Source organism: Peromyscus californicus, unplaced genomic scaffold (assembly GCF_007827085.1).
Source record: "Peromyscus californicus insignis strain IS unplaced genomic scaffold, ASM782708v3 Scaffold_19__1_contigs__length_69161282, whole genome shotgun sequence".
Taxonomy (NCBI): Eukaryota; Metazoa; Chordata; class Mammalia; order Rodentia; family Cricetidae; genus Peromyscus; species Peromyscus californicus.
The window spans coordinates 26057554-26077082 of NW_026294491.1; the positions used below are offsets into that span (position 1 = coordinate 26057554).

General features: G+C 50.6%; 1 protein-coding gene across 1 annotated transcript in view; it reads left to right on the forward strand.

Moving 5' to 3' along the window:
- Cdh23 (cadherin related 23) overlaps positions 1-19529 on the forward strand; it is a 379482-nt gene that overhangs the window by 133342 nt on the left and 226611 nt on the right. The window contains exons 7-8 of the mRNA XM_052744906.1: positions 16156-16350; positions 18768-18896. Of these exons, the coding sequence (XP_052600866.1) occupies positions 16156-16350; positions 18768-18896 (324 nt within the window). The remainder of the gene's footprint in view (positions 1-16155; positions 16351-18767; positions 18897-19529) is intronic.

The following is a 19529-nucleotide window of genomic DNA, read 5'->3' on the forward strand; positions in this document are numbered from 1 at the left end:
AGACAGAGTTTAGACGTCAACACCATGCTGCTTACTAGCCCCAGAATTCTCCTCCCCAAGGCGCCTGAAGTTTAGGGGTGCAACATGAAGACCAGCCTCACTGTGGGGAACCCTACAGCCCAGGTGCACCCGAGGGCAGCCATTGCTGTTACTCCTTCCCCACTCTCCCAACCACAGGGCAATGTATACACTGGGCAAAGCTGAGTTTTGCAGGGCCAATCTCAATTTCATTCCTGACATGGGAGGGGCTCCAGATCTGGGGGTAAGCTCTTTGGAAAAAAGAAAGACCCTGTAGGTTGGGGGAGGGATGAAAGTCAAGAGCCAATCCTTCAGCACCCCACTGCAAGCCCCCAACACGAAAGTGTAGAACATACACACACACACACATTTGAAAACCAGTCCCAAGGAACAGAGTGGAGCACAGACCTAATGATTCGTGATTATTATTTGAAGGGTCCCACTGTTACAGATTTATTTGTCATTTCTTGTAATAACACCGATGGTAATGAATTCATTTGTATTAATGTGAGTGTCACGCGGACTTCCGCGCAGATTCTGCATTAATTAATGTACCATTAAAACAAAGTGTCGCCCAATTAATATCAAATGGAGGTGAGGCTGCCAGGGTCCTCTTCATCTGGGTTTCATTTGAAATTCATGGTGTTAGCACTCCATTTAATGAAAGGCAGCAATTTCTATCCCAAGATCTCCCACTTCCCGTGGGACTGGACAGAGGACCAGCCTGGGGGCTGCTGAGAGCTGGCGGTGGTGACAGAAAGGAGGAAGGATGGGAGGACATTCTCGTAGAGATGTCTCTGTATCCTTAACTGTAGGTGGGGTCGGAGAGGCCTTGGAACTTTCTTCTCAGGTGGCTGCTCAATTCGACCCACTGAAGGGGTACCTTCCCTACTCTGTTCATGAGGCTGTGCATGTCCAAGGACTACTCTTGAGTGAGATTTCTGGGCCTCCATCTTTTCTGGGGGTCTGTCTGGAGGCCATCTTGTAAGTCTACATGTGATAGGGTGTGCCTGAAGCCAGTGGAGGAGTCCAGCAGACCAGGGTTAACAAGGAGCTAGCCCCTGCCCCATGCCTTTCACAGGCCCCGACTTGCCCAGAACATCAGGGACAAAGGCTCTATTATCTCAGCCTTTAGAATGCACAACCCCAATCTTGGGACAGCCCCCAAGGATAGCCATATTGGATGTTCTCTTCCTCCAACGTAAGTTCTTTAGGTGAGTGGGTCTCCTGGCCACCTCAAGGCAAGCCATAGAGCCCAAGGCTGCCAATCCTTGGCAATGATGAAGCTGGTCACTAGACATCAGGCAGGCTGAACTAGATGACGCAGAATTCTTTTGTCTGCAGGACCCATCCCTAGGAGTAGGGACAGACATCAGAGAGTTAAGGAGGCTGAGTCACAGGGCATCAGGCTCCTTTGTGTCTTGGCCTGTGGTGCCCTTTGCCTCTGAGTTCTTCCTTTGTAGGATGGTGCCCTATAGGCCTGGTGCAGGGTGAGCCCCCCCCCCCCCCCCGCCGGCAGGGTGGAGCATCAGAATCTGTTTTATCCCATCCCTGAGAGTGCCACATATACCTGTAGAAAGTGAGGCTCTTTAAAACGGAAAGAGGAGGAGATGACTTTATTTCCTCCTTCAAAACCCAGGGCCTTTATGTATCTGAGGATGGAGCTAGCTTTTCAGCAAGGGTACCTCCAACCAGGCATCTGGAAAAACTTAAGTCACCGCCTTTTACAGTAGAAAGGGTATGGCTGTACCTTGTCCAGGACTACACTTGGGGCCACACAGCTCCAGATCCTTGGGGCTCTGGGTCATGGTCTACACATGGTCTACTACATGGTCTACATGATCTACATGGTCTACATGATCTACATGATCTACATGGTCTACACATGGTCTACTACATGGTCTACATGATCTACATGATGACTGATTGGGCAAGCCACCTTCCATCCTTGTTAGATCAGGGTAGGAGAAGGTCAGGAATGAGTTCTCCAGTGACCATCTGAGTGACAACAACCAGGGCCCCTTCCTTCCCTGGGCCTTGGCTTTCCAAGCTGTAGCCTGGGCTGCTGAGCCAGGGTCTGCTTCTCGACCCTGGTGCCATACAAGATTTTCTAAGAATGTACAGGACTGAGGCTGGTGGTGTTTCAGCACCGGTACCTACTCAGAGATTTCCAGCTAGTGCCAACCAGTACTGGGTATAGGCATCTCATCTCAAGACAGGGTCTCATGTAGTCCAGGCTGGCCTTGAACTTGCAATGTAGCTAAAGGTGTTCTTGAACTCCTGATCCTCCTGCCTACACTTCCTGAGTGCTGGGATTACAGGTGTGTGCCACCATGTTGGGTTTCCAATTCCTCTTCACCTACTAAGACTTAAACCACTTTCCCATAGTCCCCAGGACCTAGTGAATTTCTTGGTCACCCTATTCTGTCCAGTTCAAGGCTAGTGCCAGCCAGTCCTCAGCAAACCTGCAGCCAGTGTGAAGCCTTCTCCTGCTGTCCCTATGCCCCTCCTGCCTCTGGCTCTGTCCATCCAGATGCTCCCCAGGTGCTAAGTGACAGGTCCACACCGCCTGAAGGGCTGGTAGCTGTAGCCACAGGAGCGAGAGAGGAACAAGCCTCAGCACCCAATGCCACCATGCCCCTACCCAGCCTCTGCTGCCTCTGCTCTCTCCCTCTGTGGACTCTGCTGGGTAAAGATGTGGAGCACCTGAGAGGGAGGAGCCGGAGGGGAGAGGGAGGAGGGAGACTGAGAGCCATTGCTTCTGTTGTCTCCTTATTCCAATTCATTCATTAGCAATAGCTTCCTGAGCTGTAAGGCCAGCCCTAAGAAAGTTTACATATTCATTTGTTTAGCACAACCCATCATTAAGGGAAGAAATGAGCCTTAGGGCTGGGAGATGGAGCCCCTTTGGGTTGGAGATAGAGTGGGATGTGCGTATCTCTGCTGAGAACAGGGCAGGGCCCTCAGGCTTCAGTGTCATCCCCTCTGATTCTAACCCTCCCAACTAGAAGTAACGTTTGCAAAGCACATTATAGTTCATAGACCCTTGTCTGCAAGATGGCCATGCTTCACCCCTATGCCTGCCCCAGGAGGTCAGAGCCTAATCTTTCTTAAACCCTTACTGCACACTGAACACTTTCCATGGTGGTTCCCATACGGACAGATCTTATTGTGTGCATCTCACTGTTGGGAAACTGAGGATCAGAGAACCTATTCAGCTTCCCTAGAGCGCACAAAGTGTGCAGCTGGGGCTCCTACCACAAACTCCCTCAGAACCCCACTCTCCGTATTTTCTTCCACAAGGAAATTTTTAATGACCTCACCATTTTTTAGTTGGAGAGATAAGGAATGTGTGCGTGGTCAAGGCAGTCTCGTCCCATGTTTTCTAAACATGTCCAGGACAGATGGGTCCTAGTAACTTACAGTAACTTACTCATCCAGTCCTGGTACTTCCCCACAAGAACACTGACACCTGTCACTTATGAACCTGGGGCTTTAAAACGGCCCAAGTCATTTCCATAGCACCATTGGCCATCACTGGCAGTCCCTAGTACTGAGCTAAAATGGCAGCATGGGTCCTAGTTTCCCCAGGTCCCTTTGTCCATCACACCCTGCTCCTGAGCATTAGGGACGGTGCCATGTGACGATTAAAAGCTTAGGCTGTGGAGCAGCCTGCTGGGGTGTGAGCATTGTCACATGGTTCTGGGATCCAAAGGATGGAGGGGTAACACTGTCTGCTGTCCAGCTGCTGTGTAGACTGTCTGAGACGATACACAGAGAGCCCCATATAGGAAACCCTCAACAGATGGAAGCTGCTACTACCCCAGTTCCATGAAAGTCTAGGAAAAAAAAAAAAAAAACTTCTAGGAGACTCCATGCATCCAAAATCTTCTGGGTCTCAGGACCACCTGCAGCTCTGGCCTCTGGTCCCATCCCTGGACTCAAGGTCAGTTTATTAGCAAGACTCCCATTGCCTACCACATGCCCTGGATTCTGTTCTTGGAATTTTCTGACTCTGTAGGAGGGTGTGAAGATTTTGTTAGGGGCTTTGATTGCGTTGGTGTGTTTGTTCACGGTGCTGGGCGTAAAGAACCCGAGGCCTCACCCATGATGGTCAGGGACCCCAGCTCCAAACCAAACCCCCACGAAACCTTGATTCTTGAACACATCATTCACTACACAATGAGTATCCCTCATCCAAACTCCTCAGAACCAGGAGTGTTTCTAATGTTTTCCAGGTTTGAGTGTGTTTGCATGGACTTAACCAGTTCAACACTCCTAACCTGGAAATCTGAAATCCAGAAATTTTTTGAGCAGTATGTTGATACCCAGAAAACACGGACTCTGAGGTCATTTCAACTTTTTCCATGTCAATTCCAGCTATGCTGAAGGCAGCACAGAGATTATTATACCCATTTCCTGGTTAGGAAAACCAAGGCTTCATATTCGCTCACTGATATCCTATAACCACCAAGAAGGAAGTCTTGCAGAGGGCCATAGAACAGCAAGAGCCTAACCCAGATGTGCAGACAGTTGTCTCTAGGTCTTTCCATTCAAGCCAATTGGCTTGAAGGTGATGGTTCACACATGGATCCCTCCATTTCCTTGGAAACCAGAAGCTGGGCTGAGACAGGATGAAGCCTCCAGCATCCAATCACACTAACAGCTCAGGCTAGGACTACGAGTGAGAATAGTAGAGCCAGATCCCAAGGGTCCTGCTCCAGTCCAGTCCAGTCCAGTCCAGTCCTTGGGTAGGCAGCCATATTGGCTGGTGTTGGAACAGTATGGAGTGAGGCTAAGACTCCTGTGGACACAGGGCTACATGACTATCCAGGCCCTTTCTTTCTGTATGCATGGGCTCCAGGCAGTTGCTAGGCAGATCTACCAGCTGCATACGCCCTGGTGCATAGGGCTCTACACCGCCACATGCCTTCCTGTGCACCTGCTGGTCAGACAGCCGTGGAATATGGGCACTTGTGGCATGGGCTCTGTCCTTCATCCTCTAGGAAGGTCACTGGTTGGCATGGAGTGAGGAAACTGCCTCAGATTGCCTTTATGGGAAAAGGGAGGAGCTGGGTCCATTTCACACACTGGGTATCACACCTGGCTTTGAAGAGCAAGCTCTGAGATGGGAGTGAGACGGCAATGCCATTGTGGAGGTTCCATCAGCCATAATGTCTAGCATCTGTGGGACAGTCAGGGTCGTATGTACGTGGGACAGAGGAGGAGGTCTGCAGCCAAACCTGAATGTGAGAGCTGGAAACCTGGTAGAACTAAGAGTTGGACTCATCAAGCAAAGTAGGAGTCTCATGGGAATCACTGAATAAAGTAGAAGTCTCATGGGACAGCAGTGAAAGGTAAGTTTGGAGATAGAACGCTTGGTCATACTAGGGTGACATTCAGGGTCTAGAGCTTTGGCCCTGGAGGTCACGGAAGAGCCAGGGATGGTGTCTGAGGAGGAAGTGAGAAGAGGGCACTTTGGGACAGCAAGCTTGCCAGGATTTCCCACAGGGGACAGAACTGGAAGGAAGAGGGACCCTCAGGGGTCTAGCTGTGGTGAAGTTGTCATTTTTTTCATATTAATTTTAATCAAAATTACACGTGGGTGAGCTTAAATGTTTTCTAGTATAGTGTGGCTTCTAATAAAAACAGCAGGGTTCTGCTCCATTTTTCCCTACTTCGAGACACCCTCCTCTGATTTATGGAATTTACCTTCTCATTTTTTTGTTCACTTAAACTGTTCGCTTTTAGGTATTAGCTAGTGACTGTGGAAGAGAGAATTTGACATTTACCCATTCCTACCTATCTTTGTTACACACAGACAAATCCCATAACACATATACAACTACACATGTACACACAAACACCAACACACACCACTAACATTCCCCACCATTCCTTAAAACATAATTATTGCCACCCTGTTAGCTAAAATAGCATTTAGTATGTCTGGTGTAATGATTATGTAAGTGTTATTCTTAGATGAGCCACATAATATACTGTACTTACTTATATAATTCCTCTTTTGTTTGTCCTAGAATTTATTCACTTCTCTTATTTTGTGTTCCAAAAGCCTATCACTTAAGTGCCCCCTAAATATTCTAGCATAATTGATTATCTCTTAGTGTATTAAAAGGAATTCCTTACTTTTCTCCTATATCGGATCTGTTTTTTTGCTAGGTATCATCTTTTTCTTTCTTCGTCTCTATCATCCTTTTGATAGAATACACCAGGAAAGGGGATTTATGGGAATTAAAAAGAAATTATCTGAAAAATGTGTTTACAGTTTTACTCATGGATAGTTTGGCTGGGTATAGAACTAGTTTTCCTCATTCTATGAGCTCATTTCCTCCTCCGTATTTCAGCCTATGTTTTACTGTTAAGAATCTGGATGGTGGCTTGACTCTTGATCTTCTTGTGGGCATTTGTTTTCTCTCTACAATATTCATATTTGGAAAGGTCTAAGTTTATGGTTTTGTGCGGGTCTATCTCTGAAACTCTCTGGGTTCACGTCTCACTTAAGTCTGGGAGCTTTTCCTGTTACCCCTGTATGACAAGCTTCCTGCTGCTACCTCTCTGTGAACTCCTGTGGGTTGGGCTTTGGGTTGGTTGGGTCTAAGCTGTTCCTCTCATGTTCTTCTCTCACCCACGTTCATCTTTGAGTTACTTTACTTGGGAAAACTTTCTTCATTTCCAACTCTTCTGTTGAATTTCTTTTTTTTTTTTTCTGTTTGTTGTTGTTGCCTGCAGTACTGGGAATCAAACCCAAGGCCCCACACATGCTAAGCAACTTCTTTATGACTTAGTTACAACCCCCCTAGCCTCTCTTTGTCTCTTTTCATTTTGAGGCAGGACCTCATTAAGATGTCCAGGGTGGCCTTGAACTTTTGACTTTCCTGCCTCAGCCCCCCTGAGCTGACTTTTTTTCTCTGCTGGGCTCTTTTTCCTCCTGGAACGTTCCTACTTCAAAGAGGCTCTGCCCTGACTGGATGTTGAAGACACAGGTTGCTTCTTGCCTTGCCTCCCCCCTCCCTCCCTTGCTCCCTGTCTTTTGAAATGGGCTCCTGCTATGTAGCCCAGGCTGGTCTCAGACTGGCAGCAAGTCCTCCTACCTTGGCCTCCTGAGTGCTGAAATCCCAGGTGTGCACTGCCTACCCAGGTTTCCACTGTCTCTCCGTGTATAAGAGTGACTACGTATTTCACTTTCTGCCCACTCATCATGGGTGCTTGGGGTATGTGGGGTGGGGGCTGGGCAAGACTTTCACTGTTGCTATCAGGGCCCCCTGGCATGTTGCTCCTTGAGTTTTCTCTTGGGCTGGTTTTCTGTGTTCTGCCTGGCTGCCCAGCTTCTGAAGGCTGACTAGCAGGTTTGAAGTAAGAGAAGCGGGAAGATGAGAATCCACTCAAGCCCTTGCCTCAGCTCCAAGCCTGGAGTCCAGAGCCCCCTAACAAAGCCATCCAGAAAGGAACCTGCGGTCTGCGGCAAGAACCGGAGACCCAACCTCACTTGGGTCCATAAGACCTTCCACCTCTCTTCCCATCCTCAGCCCAACACACCCCCTCCCATGCAGGGTGATGTGGCGTCCACCGATCCTGGGCTTTTCCAGGCACAGCCTCCTTGCCTCCTAAGACACCCATCTATTTCCATTTTCCAGAGTTGCACTGGCATCTCTCCTGTGCTGTGGTCTCCTCTCCCGTTGTTTGCCCTTGTGGATTTATGCATTTTTAATTTGCTTATTGTCGTCTTGGTGAGGGGGCTGAGACCACAACAGAAATAAATGAATGTGTTCTGTCTGCATATTTGCTGCGAAGTCCCTGAGCCTTTGACAATATTTGTCCCGTGCCTTCTACAGACAAGAGACAGTCTAAGGACGGAAAAGGGGCTGAGGCAAATGGCAGAAAGACAAGTCTGGGGAGTGGAAGTCCAGAGGCACTCCTGCAGGTCACAGTCAGGAGCCAGTGGCCGTTCAGTAAGCATGTGGTCAGTGTCTCCACGGCTTCCTGCAAAGGCAATACATGCTGCAAAACAGGGCTCAGAGTTACATAAATCTTTTTATTTTATTAACATTATTTTCATTTGCTTTACCTACTGACCACAGTTTCCCCTCCCTCCTCTCCTCCCGTCCCCTCCCCACCCCCATCCACTCCTCCCTCTCCATTCAGAAAGGGGCAGGCCTCCCGTGGGCTTGATCAAAGCATGGCACATCAAGTTGAGGTAATCCAGCATGAGGAACAGGTTCCCAAAAGCCAGCTAAGGGCTAGGCACAGGTCCTGATCTCATCGCTAGGAACCTTACAAATAGACCAAGCGACACAACTGTTGCACACGTGCAGAGGGCCTAGGTTGGTCCCATGCAGGCTCCCTAACTGTTGGTCCAGAGTCCATGTGCTCCCACAAGCTCAGGTCAGCTGACTATGGGCTCCTCCGTCATAACCTTGACCCCCCTGGCTCATACAATTCCTCCTCCCTTTCTTCAAGAGGACTCCCAGAGCTCAGCCCAGTGCTTGGCTGAGGATCTCTGCATCTGCTTCCATCAGTTAGTTACTGGGTAAAGGGGCCAATTCTGGGTTAGAGAGAAACCTGGTGCCAGGGAAACTCCCAGGAATCCACAAGGATGACCCCAGCTAAGACTCCTAGCAATAGTGGAGAGGGGGCCATCTCCTGTAATCAGATTGGTGACTACCCTAATTGTCATCAGAGAGCTGTATACATTTTCTGGGAAGAGCTGACCACTCGGGATGCCATCCCAGGGAATATAGTCTTCCAGCAGCCTCAGGTTATGCACGTACTACCCCTCTGAGAAGAGAGAGCAGACAGTGGTTAAGAGAAGAGATTCCATGAAATGAGTTCTCCTAGGTTCCCTCATAGGGATGGACCACAGATCTACACATGTAGGCTTGTGCCTGCATAAGAGTGCCCTGTCTTGACCATAATGGGACCCCAGAGAGCTCCAGAGAGACCAGGTACACACCTGTCCCTACTCCTTCATGATCCTCCGATCGGCCACTTCCACCTGCCCTTCCTGATGTCCACACTTCTGATCTATGTGAGCCAGGACCTCAGTGCGTGTCCTATAGACCCTATTGTCTTATATGTCCTATAGACCCTATTCTTCCTCCTCCATGGTCCCAATAGGTGACAACAGGAATGTCACAAAGACCTCTGAAAGTGACACCCTGCCAAGGAATCCATGGGACCCCAAAACACAGATGCTTCCCTGGCCCTGAGACCCCGACAATCATCCTCTCTGTTGTACTAGGGCTGAGCCTCCTCATTGTCTGAGAAAGTGCCGGGAATTCGAGGTACCCTGTTGCTTCTGAAATTCCTTCATCAGTCCATCAGTCCTGTCTCCTCTAACCTAGACCAGCCTTCACCCAGGCTGCATCCCCAGCTAACCTCTCTCCCCTCCTCCGCCTTACCCTGGGATGGCCCCCAGCCTCTAAGTAGCTCACGCATGCTCCAGAAGGGTCTTTTCCCGACTCAGATCCACCAAGCCACCTGCACCTTGTCAGAACTCCATCTGTCAGGAATTTATTACTAATGCATTTTCTAACAGGCTCTATAATAAGATATTAAAGACTGTAGCTGCATCTAGCAGGCATTCTATAAATATTAATAATGCCTTTAGAGATGGCACCTAAGCAGAGATGGTCGCGAGTTTGTCTAGATTTGGTCAAGGGTACAGAATTCATCTAGTCAGGGAGGGTTCCCATGATCATGAGGGGTGTGAGCTGTGAGTCTTCTTTTCTTTCTCCACTTATCTTTCTGTCCTTTAATTTTTTTTTCTGTCTTTTTTTTTTTTTTTTTTTTTTTTTTTGAGACAGAGTCTCACATAGCCCAGGCTGGTCTTGAATTTCTGATCCCTCTGCCTCGACCTCCCCAGTACCTAGATTACTGGTGTGCACCTCTACAGCTGGATATATGCAGAGCTGGGGATTGAACCCGGGGCTCTGTGCATGCTAGGCAAGCACTTCCACTAAGTGAGATTATATATATATATATACGTGTGTGTGTGTGTGTGTGTGTGTGTGTGTGTGTGTGTGTGTGTATCTAGTCAGCTATTTTCTTACTTCATTCCCTTTGTTTACAACTTTCCCTTCACAGTGTCTCCTTGTCCTCTGTTGGGATTTCTGTCCCACCAACTGTGCCCCTGGCTCCTCCAGTATATTCCTTCCCTCTGATTCCCCTTTCCCTTTGGGCCCCATCTCTGTCCTCTTCCCTGTCCCCATCCCACTTTTCTTTGTGTCTGTTTGTCCTTCTCTCTCATCATTCTCTCCTCTCCTTTTCCCCAACCTTCCACCCACTGTCTCCCCCTCTCCCTCCCCTCACTCCCTGGCAGTGCACAGCCCCCCCTCCACCCCACTCTACTCTGTTCCAGTGAGCACCCTAAGCCACCCCCCAGAGAAGCCTGGAGTAGAACGTAGCTCACCCTGCATGAGAGAAGCAAGCCATTCATCATTATTATTAACGAACAAGATCCTGAGCACGGCAGAACTTTCCCAGAGTCTATTCCCTTGTCACCCCAAGGAGTAGCAACAAGATTTATTCGTCTCAGAATGCACAGGGTGGCCCATTTACAGCGGGCCCATCGCAAGTGATGTGGAGCTTAAAATGGGGGCTGGAGGAGGCAGAGGCCTGCCCTGCCTGCGACCTATGTGGTATGGGCCACTTGCTGAAAGGGACAGCCTGAGGAGGTTTGGAAGGGACGAGGGCTATAGAAGCATCACTCCAGGTTGACTGCGACAAGTGCATGATCAGGCTGTTTCTTGCTCACTCTGTCACCTGCCACAGCCGCGCGTGAATCATTGCAGAGATCTGCGTAGATCTGCACGTTCAAAGGCGTGTCCAGGGACAGTTAACAAGAAACTGGAGCCAGCATTCACTGGACGACCATTCATTCTTCTCTCCTTATTGCCTCTGAGGTGCGGCCCCGGAGCTGTGGCCGGGAGCCGTGGCCTGGTGCTTGGATATCTGTGCTGACTGTGGGCGCTAAACGGGAAGTATGTTAGCAGCAGAAATGAAGGAGCCTGTGACAGTGTCTGGGAATAAGGAGCCCTAGCATGTGATCGAGGCATATTCTAGGGGTGCCAGATAGGAACAAAGAGCTATGATCCATAAAGCAAGAAGGTGCCAGAAACACCTCACAAGTCAGGTCCCACACACCACAGCCAAAGGGGTGTGTGAGGACCAGTATGGGGAGGACCCAGGGAGCCTCACCTCCTCCCTTCCCTAGATGGATGTTCCCCTCACTGCACAGGGGCCTGTCCCAGTGCCCATCCAACCCCTAATTGGATGGCAAAGATCTTTCCACTGCGATTCCCTTAGCAAATGGATTTAATTTCCAAGACCCCATCTGATTGGCCTATGCAGGTCAGGAGGTTACTCCTGCACCAATCAAATACATCCTGGGTCTGACATTGCTTGGCATGTGACCTGGCTTCATCTCTTGAGCAGAGCTGAGGGAGGAGGGTGGATGCCGAGGCACACTGGCTTCTGTGGGGAGGTTGAGAAGAGCCTGTGTAAGAACCAGAACACTTGATTTGTAGCTCCTATCAGGAGCCAAGGGGAGACCAGGTTCACCCATCAGGAGCCATGGCTCACCTGGAACAGAACGTAATACCACTCGGGGCTCACTTCTCTCATCTGTGAAATGAGGGGTCTGGCCCAATCATCCTGAAGCCCCTACATCCAGAATGGTCCATAGTCAGAACTGGTCTTTTGGTTTAAGGATGTCCCTGGCCTCAGATTACCTCTCATCTTAGGCCCAATTCTCTCCTCTTACAGGCTCTGCACAACCCCCACAGGGTCTCCTAGGGCTCTTTCCCAGTCACAGTTTTGCAGAAACCAGAAACCAATACATGGACAGGCTTTCTACTTGAATTAAAAAGAAATACTACATGTATTTGCCTGTGTACACACACACACACACACACACACACACACACGCACACATGTACGCATGCACGCACACACTCACACATGACCACTTATAGGAGTTAGCTTTCTCCTTCTACCATGTGAGTCCCAGGAACCAAACTCAAGTCATCAGGCATGGCAGCGAGTGCCTTTACTCACTGAGCCATCCCCGAGGTGCCTGTCCAAGTTCAAGGTGAAGAAATTCATTCATAGGCTTTCCTCCTTTTAAGTGGGGGCTCCTCTCCCCCTGCCTGTGATGCCATTTCACTACTAGAATAGCACTATTGGGCAGTGACTATTTGTTGGGTATTTCTGCCATGCACTTGGTCCAGTACGATGAATATCCTATTATTCACACCTCATCCCATGTAATTCTTTCTCACATCATCCCTGAGAGGTTGTGCCATTAACAGTTTCATTTTACACTTGGGGACACAGAAGTCAAAAGGGGTTAAACAGTTGATACGAAAGGTCTCCTGGTAGAAGAAAGATCTAGATTCAGAATTTGGGGGTCTGACTCAAGGTTCATGCTCTGAGCCTCAAAAGTCCACTGTCTACAGGGACCAGATGCGCCTGGCCCCTGAGAATCCGCTTGTGCTGAGACGGCAGGCCTGTGTAGACATCTGTGCATCCCATGGAGCAGCAGCTGGTACTGGAGAAACTCCAGTGCGTGAGCTGAGCCTTGGTGGAGCATGGTGCCCAGGGCCCAAATTGCAGGAAGTCAGCACTCTTTTCTCTCCAGTGTCTGTCCCTTCTAAGTTTATGAAGGGCTCTTTGCCAGGGTCATCTAAAACCTATCCTAAGTTATGCAGAAATTAAATCGGTGCTCACTGTATGAGACACTGTGCCCAGGGTCCCTTCTCCAGTGTTCTCTGGGCCTCACTCTTAACTCCAGAGATCTGATGTTCAGAGAATCTGAGAGACTTTGCCCTAGACCATGAAGCATGGACAGGTGAAATGTCCTCATCCCCCTGAGATTGGGCCTCAGATGATGTCTGGTGGGGTGGGGTGGGGCATATTGCTGAAGCTGAACTGTATGCTGTATGAGGCTGGTATCTCTAAAATGTGTCTGGGCACGTGTATGCTTTAGAGGGGAGTGGGTAGGGAGTGGAACTGTGGGCTGAGGGAGCACCATGGTGGAGGCTGTCTTCATGGAGCCCTGCACCAAGGGAGCTCCATCTTCCAGCTAGAGATTTGCAGGTGACTGTGACCATCAGGGTCTCCAGGAAAGAGATCATCTTAGCTCCAATGGAAGCATGTCTGTGAAATGCCCACTTTCAAGAGGGTCGCATGTTAGTCACTTTAAAGGGACTATTTGCGACAAAATACCCAAAGAAATCGTTTTAAGAAGGCTGGAGAAATGTGTCCTGCATATGCATGAGCACTGAGCTTGAGTCCCAGAAACAAACAAAAAAGGTAAAAACAAAAACCAACAAAACAATTGTGGCAGCATGTGGCTGTAACTCCGGAGCCAGGGAGGCTGAGGTAGGAGGATCCCCAGGCTTCACGAGTCAGCCAGTCTAGCTGAAACTGTCAGCTCCAGGTTCGGAGAGGGATCTAGTCTCAAAAAACAGAGTGACTGAGGGAGACGCTAGTACCAACCTCTGTATGCACACATGCGTACATACCCACACTCATGGGCATGCATCTGAACATGACCACACAGGCAGACATATATGCACATAAAGAGAGAGAAGAAAGAAACTGACTTAAAAGAAGGCATGGTTTATTGGGGTTCACAGCCTGAGAGGTTTCTGCCCATAGTTGCTTGGTTCTATTGCCGTGGGCCTGTAGTGACATAGAATATCACAGTGGGAGGTATGTGATTGAGCAAGGTGCTCACTTCATGGTGATCAAGAAGAATCAGGGAGAGGGGGAGAGAGGGAGAGGAGGCAGTACCTAACTTCCCCCCACTAGGCCTCACTTCCTAGAGGCTCTGCTGCCTCCCAGGAGCACCTCAGGCTGGGGAACAAGCCTTCAACATAGGCTCTTGGAGGGATGTGGAGGATCCAAGCAGGTAGGCAGAGGTGGAAGAAGATAAGGCCGTTGAAGCACCGTGGGCTGGCCATGGAGGGATGCACCTCCTGCTGCAAAGGCTCATGGGAGAAAGGAGGAAGAACCTTCCGAGGGAGGAGTGGGGTCTTACCATCAGGTTTTCCTCCTCCCTCTGAGCTCCTGTCAGCCCTACCTCCACTCCCAATTGGTAGAGTCCATCAGGAAGCCAACAAGCAAGGGATCTGAGGTCTGAGTTGGGGAGCAGGGTGCAGAGTAGGCTACCCTATGGTGCAGAGGCAGTGGAAGCAGACAGGGAATGCCCAGGATGGTGCTTTTAATGCTGACCGTGCTTCTTGGAACTTGCCCTTAGGTGGCCCTGTCTGTACAGTTCGAGTAGGTGATCTGATGGGACAATCATAACTTCTACCTTCTGGACACTTAGATGCCGGAAAGTTGACATTAGTGAGCTGTAAGTCTGCTCTCTTCATTGCTAACCCGATAAGATGACCTTAACTGTAGCATTAAGAAAGGGAATTAAGGAACAGAGAGCTGAAGTGACGAACTCAGAGACACACAGTGAGACTGGAATGCCATCCGATGTTCTGGCCATATGACAGAAACCCTAGGACCTGCCCACTCTGCCCCCAACAGACTAGCTTCCCTTTGAAGAGAAAGAACATGTTTCCCAGGAAGCCACAGTGGAGACGGCAGACCTAGTGGAGGAGAAGGCTCATCCAGAGGCCCAGAGGTGTGAGGGAACTGCTGGGTTGGAGCCGTACAAATGGCTCCATGCAACTAGGAAATAACGCATGAAGGGCAATCCAGGGCCAGTCTGTGTGGGATATTCTGTGCCAAGGGTACTGGGGAGCCATAAATGGTGAACAGGAGAGGGGCTTCCCACTGCCAGTCTCCTGTTCCCGTCAACAGAGTGTTGGGGGGACATCCCCTCAACCCCGTACTTGGTGGTCAATGGAGGAGCATTGATCAGCTCAGGGAGGACCACAGCAACTCAGTAGCTGTGCTCTCTAGAAGCTCTGGTTTACCTGAAAAAGCCAATGCCGTGGTTGTAGAGCAGCCTTTGGTGTAGGGGTTGAGATCATGTGCTTGGAATCAGCAGCACTTGAACCCAAGGCCTTGCTCGCCCATCTCCTCACTGTGTGGTTTGGACCAGTTGCCCAATAACTGGGGTGCAGCAAATAGCTATATTGCTGGTGGTTTTTGCTTTTCCCTCTCTGCAAAGAGCCTCATCTGAGTGTCCTTCCTCCAGTGTGTCCAGAGCTTTCTATAGTGTAGAGAAATCCATCCAGCCAGTGACGAGCAGGCGCTGTGGAGATGGGGGTGAACAGGGGCAGGTGGTATAGCAGACGCTCAGAATATACCCACTTAGTGCTGCTGAGACCTTACCATGTCCTCACGGGGCTGTTCACTGACTAGTCTGTGTGCCAGACACCATCCGAGGCCTATGGATCTACAGGCTGAGGGAGGGTGAGAACTGGCCGAGGCATACAGACCAGGGTGGTTAGTTACAGGACACAGCATATAAACAGTGGCGGTATAGAGCCTTCCCGAGGAATGTGGAAGCCCCATCCCAGCCTCATGAGGAAGTAGCCTTAACCAGCCACCCTGAACTAGGAAAGGACAGGGGCTTACGTGAATAATAGAACAGAAAAGTCGCAACACCCTGGAAGGCTCTTCAGAGGTGGAAACAGTTGGGCAACCTATAGACACTCAGTTGACAAGCTGACAAGACTCAGGGGTGACAGGGGATACCCCTCCCCTTGGAGCCTCCAAGGCCCTCCCTGCCTGAACCCAGGTACACACCTCCCACTCTTGCCCTTGACAGGTCCCCTTAGACAGGATCCTAGTCACCCTCCAGGGCAATCTGCTGCAGCTTGGGCAGTCAAGGGGCACCGGACAAAGGAAGCGAATCCACCAAGAAATGGGTTTGGGGACCAAAAGGCCCCTCTTCCAGGACTCTGGGATAAGCAGGCCGTCTTTGGAGCCAGTGCTCTTACAGCCACCAGGAGGCCATCAAAAAAAGAGGAAAAAGAAATCATGCATTTTACATTCCTCCAAACCCGCTTAGAATGGAAATGACAGGCCGGGTGCGGTTGGCTGCAGGGGCGCGGTTAATGGCCTTCGCAGGGCGGAGGAATGGCGGCTGGTGGAAGCAGCTGCTTCTGGTGAAGCGAAGCTCATCCTCCTGTTTACTTTGCTCTCGCCCAGAACACGCCGGTGGGGACACCCATCTTCATCGTCAACGCCACCGATCCTGACCTGGGTGCGGGTGGCAGCGTCCTCTACTCCTTCCAGCCCCCGTCTCCGTTCTTTGCCATCGACAGTGCCCGCGGCATCGTCACTGTGACCCGGGAGCTGGACTATGAGGTCACGCAGGCGTACCAGCTCACAGTCAACGCCACGGTGAGTCACTGCCCCCGGGCCTCCAGTGCCCACCGTCTGCTTCTTCTCGTCTAGCAGGAAACAAGATATTCCAAGGAGACTTGGTTTAGCTCCATGCCCCTCGATGATTGACAATAAAGAATCTGGTGTTGGTGACAGTCGTGAACAGGTGGTATTAGTGTGTCTCTGGCATTGTTCTTAGCGCCCACATAGACTTTCCATTAACCTTCATGAGTATTGCTAAGATGCCCATTTTACAGATACTGAAAAGAAGACTGAGGCATAGGGGCAGTTTAGTGGTTTACCCAAGTCACCCATGAGCAAAACTGCATAGCTCACACTGGCAACCTTCTTAGGGCAGTCAATGCAGATTCCTCTAGGGCACAGATCAGGGTTATCAACACAGATGTGCCTTGACACCACCCAACAAGCAGGGGCAGTGCCATCCAGACCTCTGACCAAAGCTTCCCCACCAGGGAGTGCCCACTGTGCCAAGCCTCCTGTCTAGCCCCAGGGAATTGCAGGATGAGTCAGTTCAGGACAGGGGAGAAGAATTTAGCCCATTTTGTGGATGACAACATTGAGACTCCCACAGTTAATTAACAGAGGGGAAATGGGAATCCAAAGCCAGGTTGTCTGACTTCCAGGCTTGGTCTCTGGCTGCCATACCCCGCGGCCAGCAGTCTGTGAGACCCCAGCATGCACCTGGGCCTTTGATGCCAGCTGTTGTGGGGGCCTGAGGGCTAAACCAGCCATGCCTTAAGCAGGGTTCTGGCCCTGGGTCCCCTCATTCCAGCGGCCGCCTGGGAGCACAGCTGCATCTTCAGTGGCCTGCAAAGCTAGAAATAACCCCACGCTCTGTTGTCCTTCAGATCTGTTTGCAGAGATCAGGCTAAGAGCAAAGAAGTTCATAGAACTTTCTTCCTCCATGGTCCACTGGCCTGGCCCACAGCACCAAGTCTTGGCCCCCTACTGCTATAGAGAGGGCACCTAGCCCAGACCCCCGACTGATGCAGAGAGGGCACCTGCCCCTGGCCCTATGCGGCCGCACCACATGACTGCAGGATAGACAGCCAACCCCAGGCCCCATATGGCAGCTGACATCTCAGTTCCCTGGATCTGGCCTGGGTTGAGTTTTGAAGGGTGAAACTTTTCCCTCAGGCTTGGCCCAGACCTAGAGAGGCCTCCAGAGCCAGGAAAAGGCAACTTCTTGCTTGATTCTCTGCGAGATCCCTGCTGAGAATTCCTATTTTCTCTTCTAGTTGCCTATTGGTTTCTTAGGAAAAGATCTAAATAAAAAATAAAATAAAACTGACTTGGGAGTGGAGGGGACTTGTAAATCTGGGATCCCCTTTTTGGGCACACCCACTAGCAACTTCTGCATCCCCTTCCCCTACATCCCGTGAGCACACCTGGGCCCGGAAGCATGCAGGTGCCTGCTCCCTTTCCCTGTGATCTTATGGGATAATCTCTACCCAGCACACGAATGGCCTTGGGATATAGAATTAGACCAGAGCTGAGCACAAGCAGGAATGTGGGTGGCCAGGCCCATCCAGTGGCCAAGTTTGTGCTGGGATGATAAATTCAGTGAAATTGCTGGTAATCTAACAACAGTCAGACCCTGAGCTGGGTCAAGACTTCTCAGATGATAGCCTCCCACTTAGTCCCCGGACAAGTTGCTACCAGGAGTTCCAGGGGCTGGTGAGTAGCCATTGGCTACTGGATGCTTCCCCAACATGGTGGTTCTTGCTAGCTGGATGTACTAGGCTGTTACACGGACCTCCGTCTCCTGAACATTTAGGGTCTTAGAACACAGACTTTGGTGTTCCTTTCTTAGTGGGCTTTATAGGACCAGGTCTCTCTGAGTATAACAGCTTAATATTGTCTGCCCTGTCCCAGGGGGCGTGCATGACCTTTCTGCCCTCTCTCAGCACCGCCTCCAGGAGGCCCCCAGCTGGTACGGGCCCTGGAGCTCCCCCTGCTGGTTTGACTGGAAAAGTCACCTCCTGGCGAATGCCTAGCTGAGTCACAGAGGAACTGCCCTCCGTCCCGGGATGGGGGCCAGTGGCCCTGGATGAACACGATAAAGGTGCTAAGAACAGCACCATTCCTATCCAAGCTAGTGGTCCCACCCACCTGACATTCAGGAGAACTAGTCCTAGGCCAAGGCCCTGGGGCCAACAGATCAGCCTCAGCCCAAGTCCCTGATGTAACACCACCCTCTCTCCAGGCTGTCCTGTTCCCATTTTCTTGAATTCCTCAAGTACCACCAAAGAGCTTCATGCTCTTGAGCCTCCCTGTAGGAGTGTAAGAGTTCATGTGTGTGTTTGTAAATACAGGGGTCACACAGCACTGCCCTAGGCATGTATGCATGTGTGATCACAGCATCCTTCTAACCCAACACTGTGTACACTCACTCTCTGTGTGTGTCCTTCAAGGATCAAGACAAGACCAGACCTCTGTCTACACTGGCCAACCTGGCCATCATCATCACGGATGTGCAGGACATGGACCCCATCTTCATCAACCTGCCCTACAGCACCAACATCTATGAGCATTCTCCTCCGGTAAGCTCTGCCTGCAGCCCCAATGGCGGCCATTGCCTGCCTGTAGTCCCTGTGAGGGACAGTGGACACCCGAGGTACTCTTCACATCCCACTGTCTTCCATCTCTCTCATATTCCCTGGAAGGTACCCTGGGGCAAAGAGCTAAGTATGGTTGACCATGGGGGAACTGATTCAGAAAGACTCATGAGCAGTATACAGATGCCTACGAGCACTCCAGACTGTGCTGGGGATGGATGTGGATCTAGGCTCAGCCAGACATCCATGGTGCTTAGTCATGCTCTCCACAGCCCTGCTACCCCTGCTGGCCACCAGCACAATGACACAGCTTCCTTCTGTTTGTGAGGCTTCTCTCTCAGGCCCAAAGTGTCCTTTAGAGCTCCTGGAACCATCTGCCCTCCCTAATAGCTCCTTCCTTAGGGGCTCTCAAGTTCACGTTTCGGGGGAGATGTCTGATTTTGTATTTATGTCACAGGCCTATCGTATGGTTCCCCTGGGACTATACAGCTGTCCCTGAGCCAGGAGCTGTGACTGGGGGAAGGTCTCAGAGGACAGAAACGGGCCATGGTTCACTCCACAAGGGCCTGGCTGGGACCCTGGCTAAAGTATGGGTGATTGTCACTGCCTGGTAGCTGC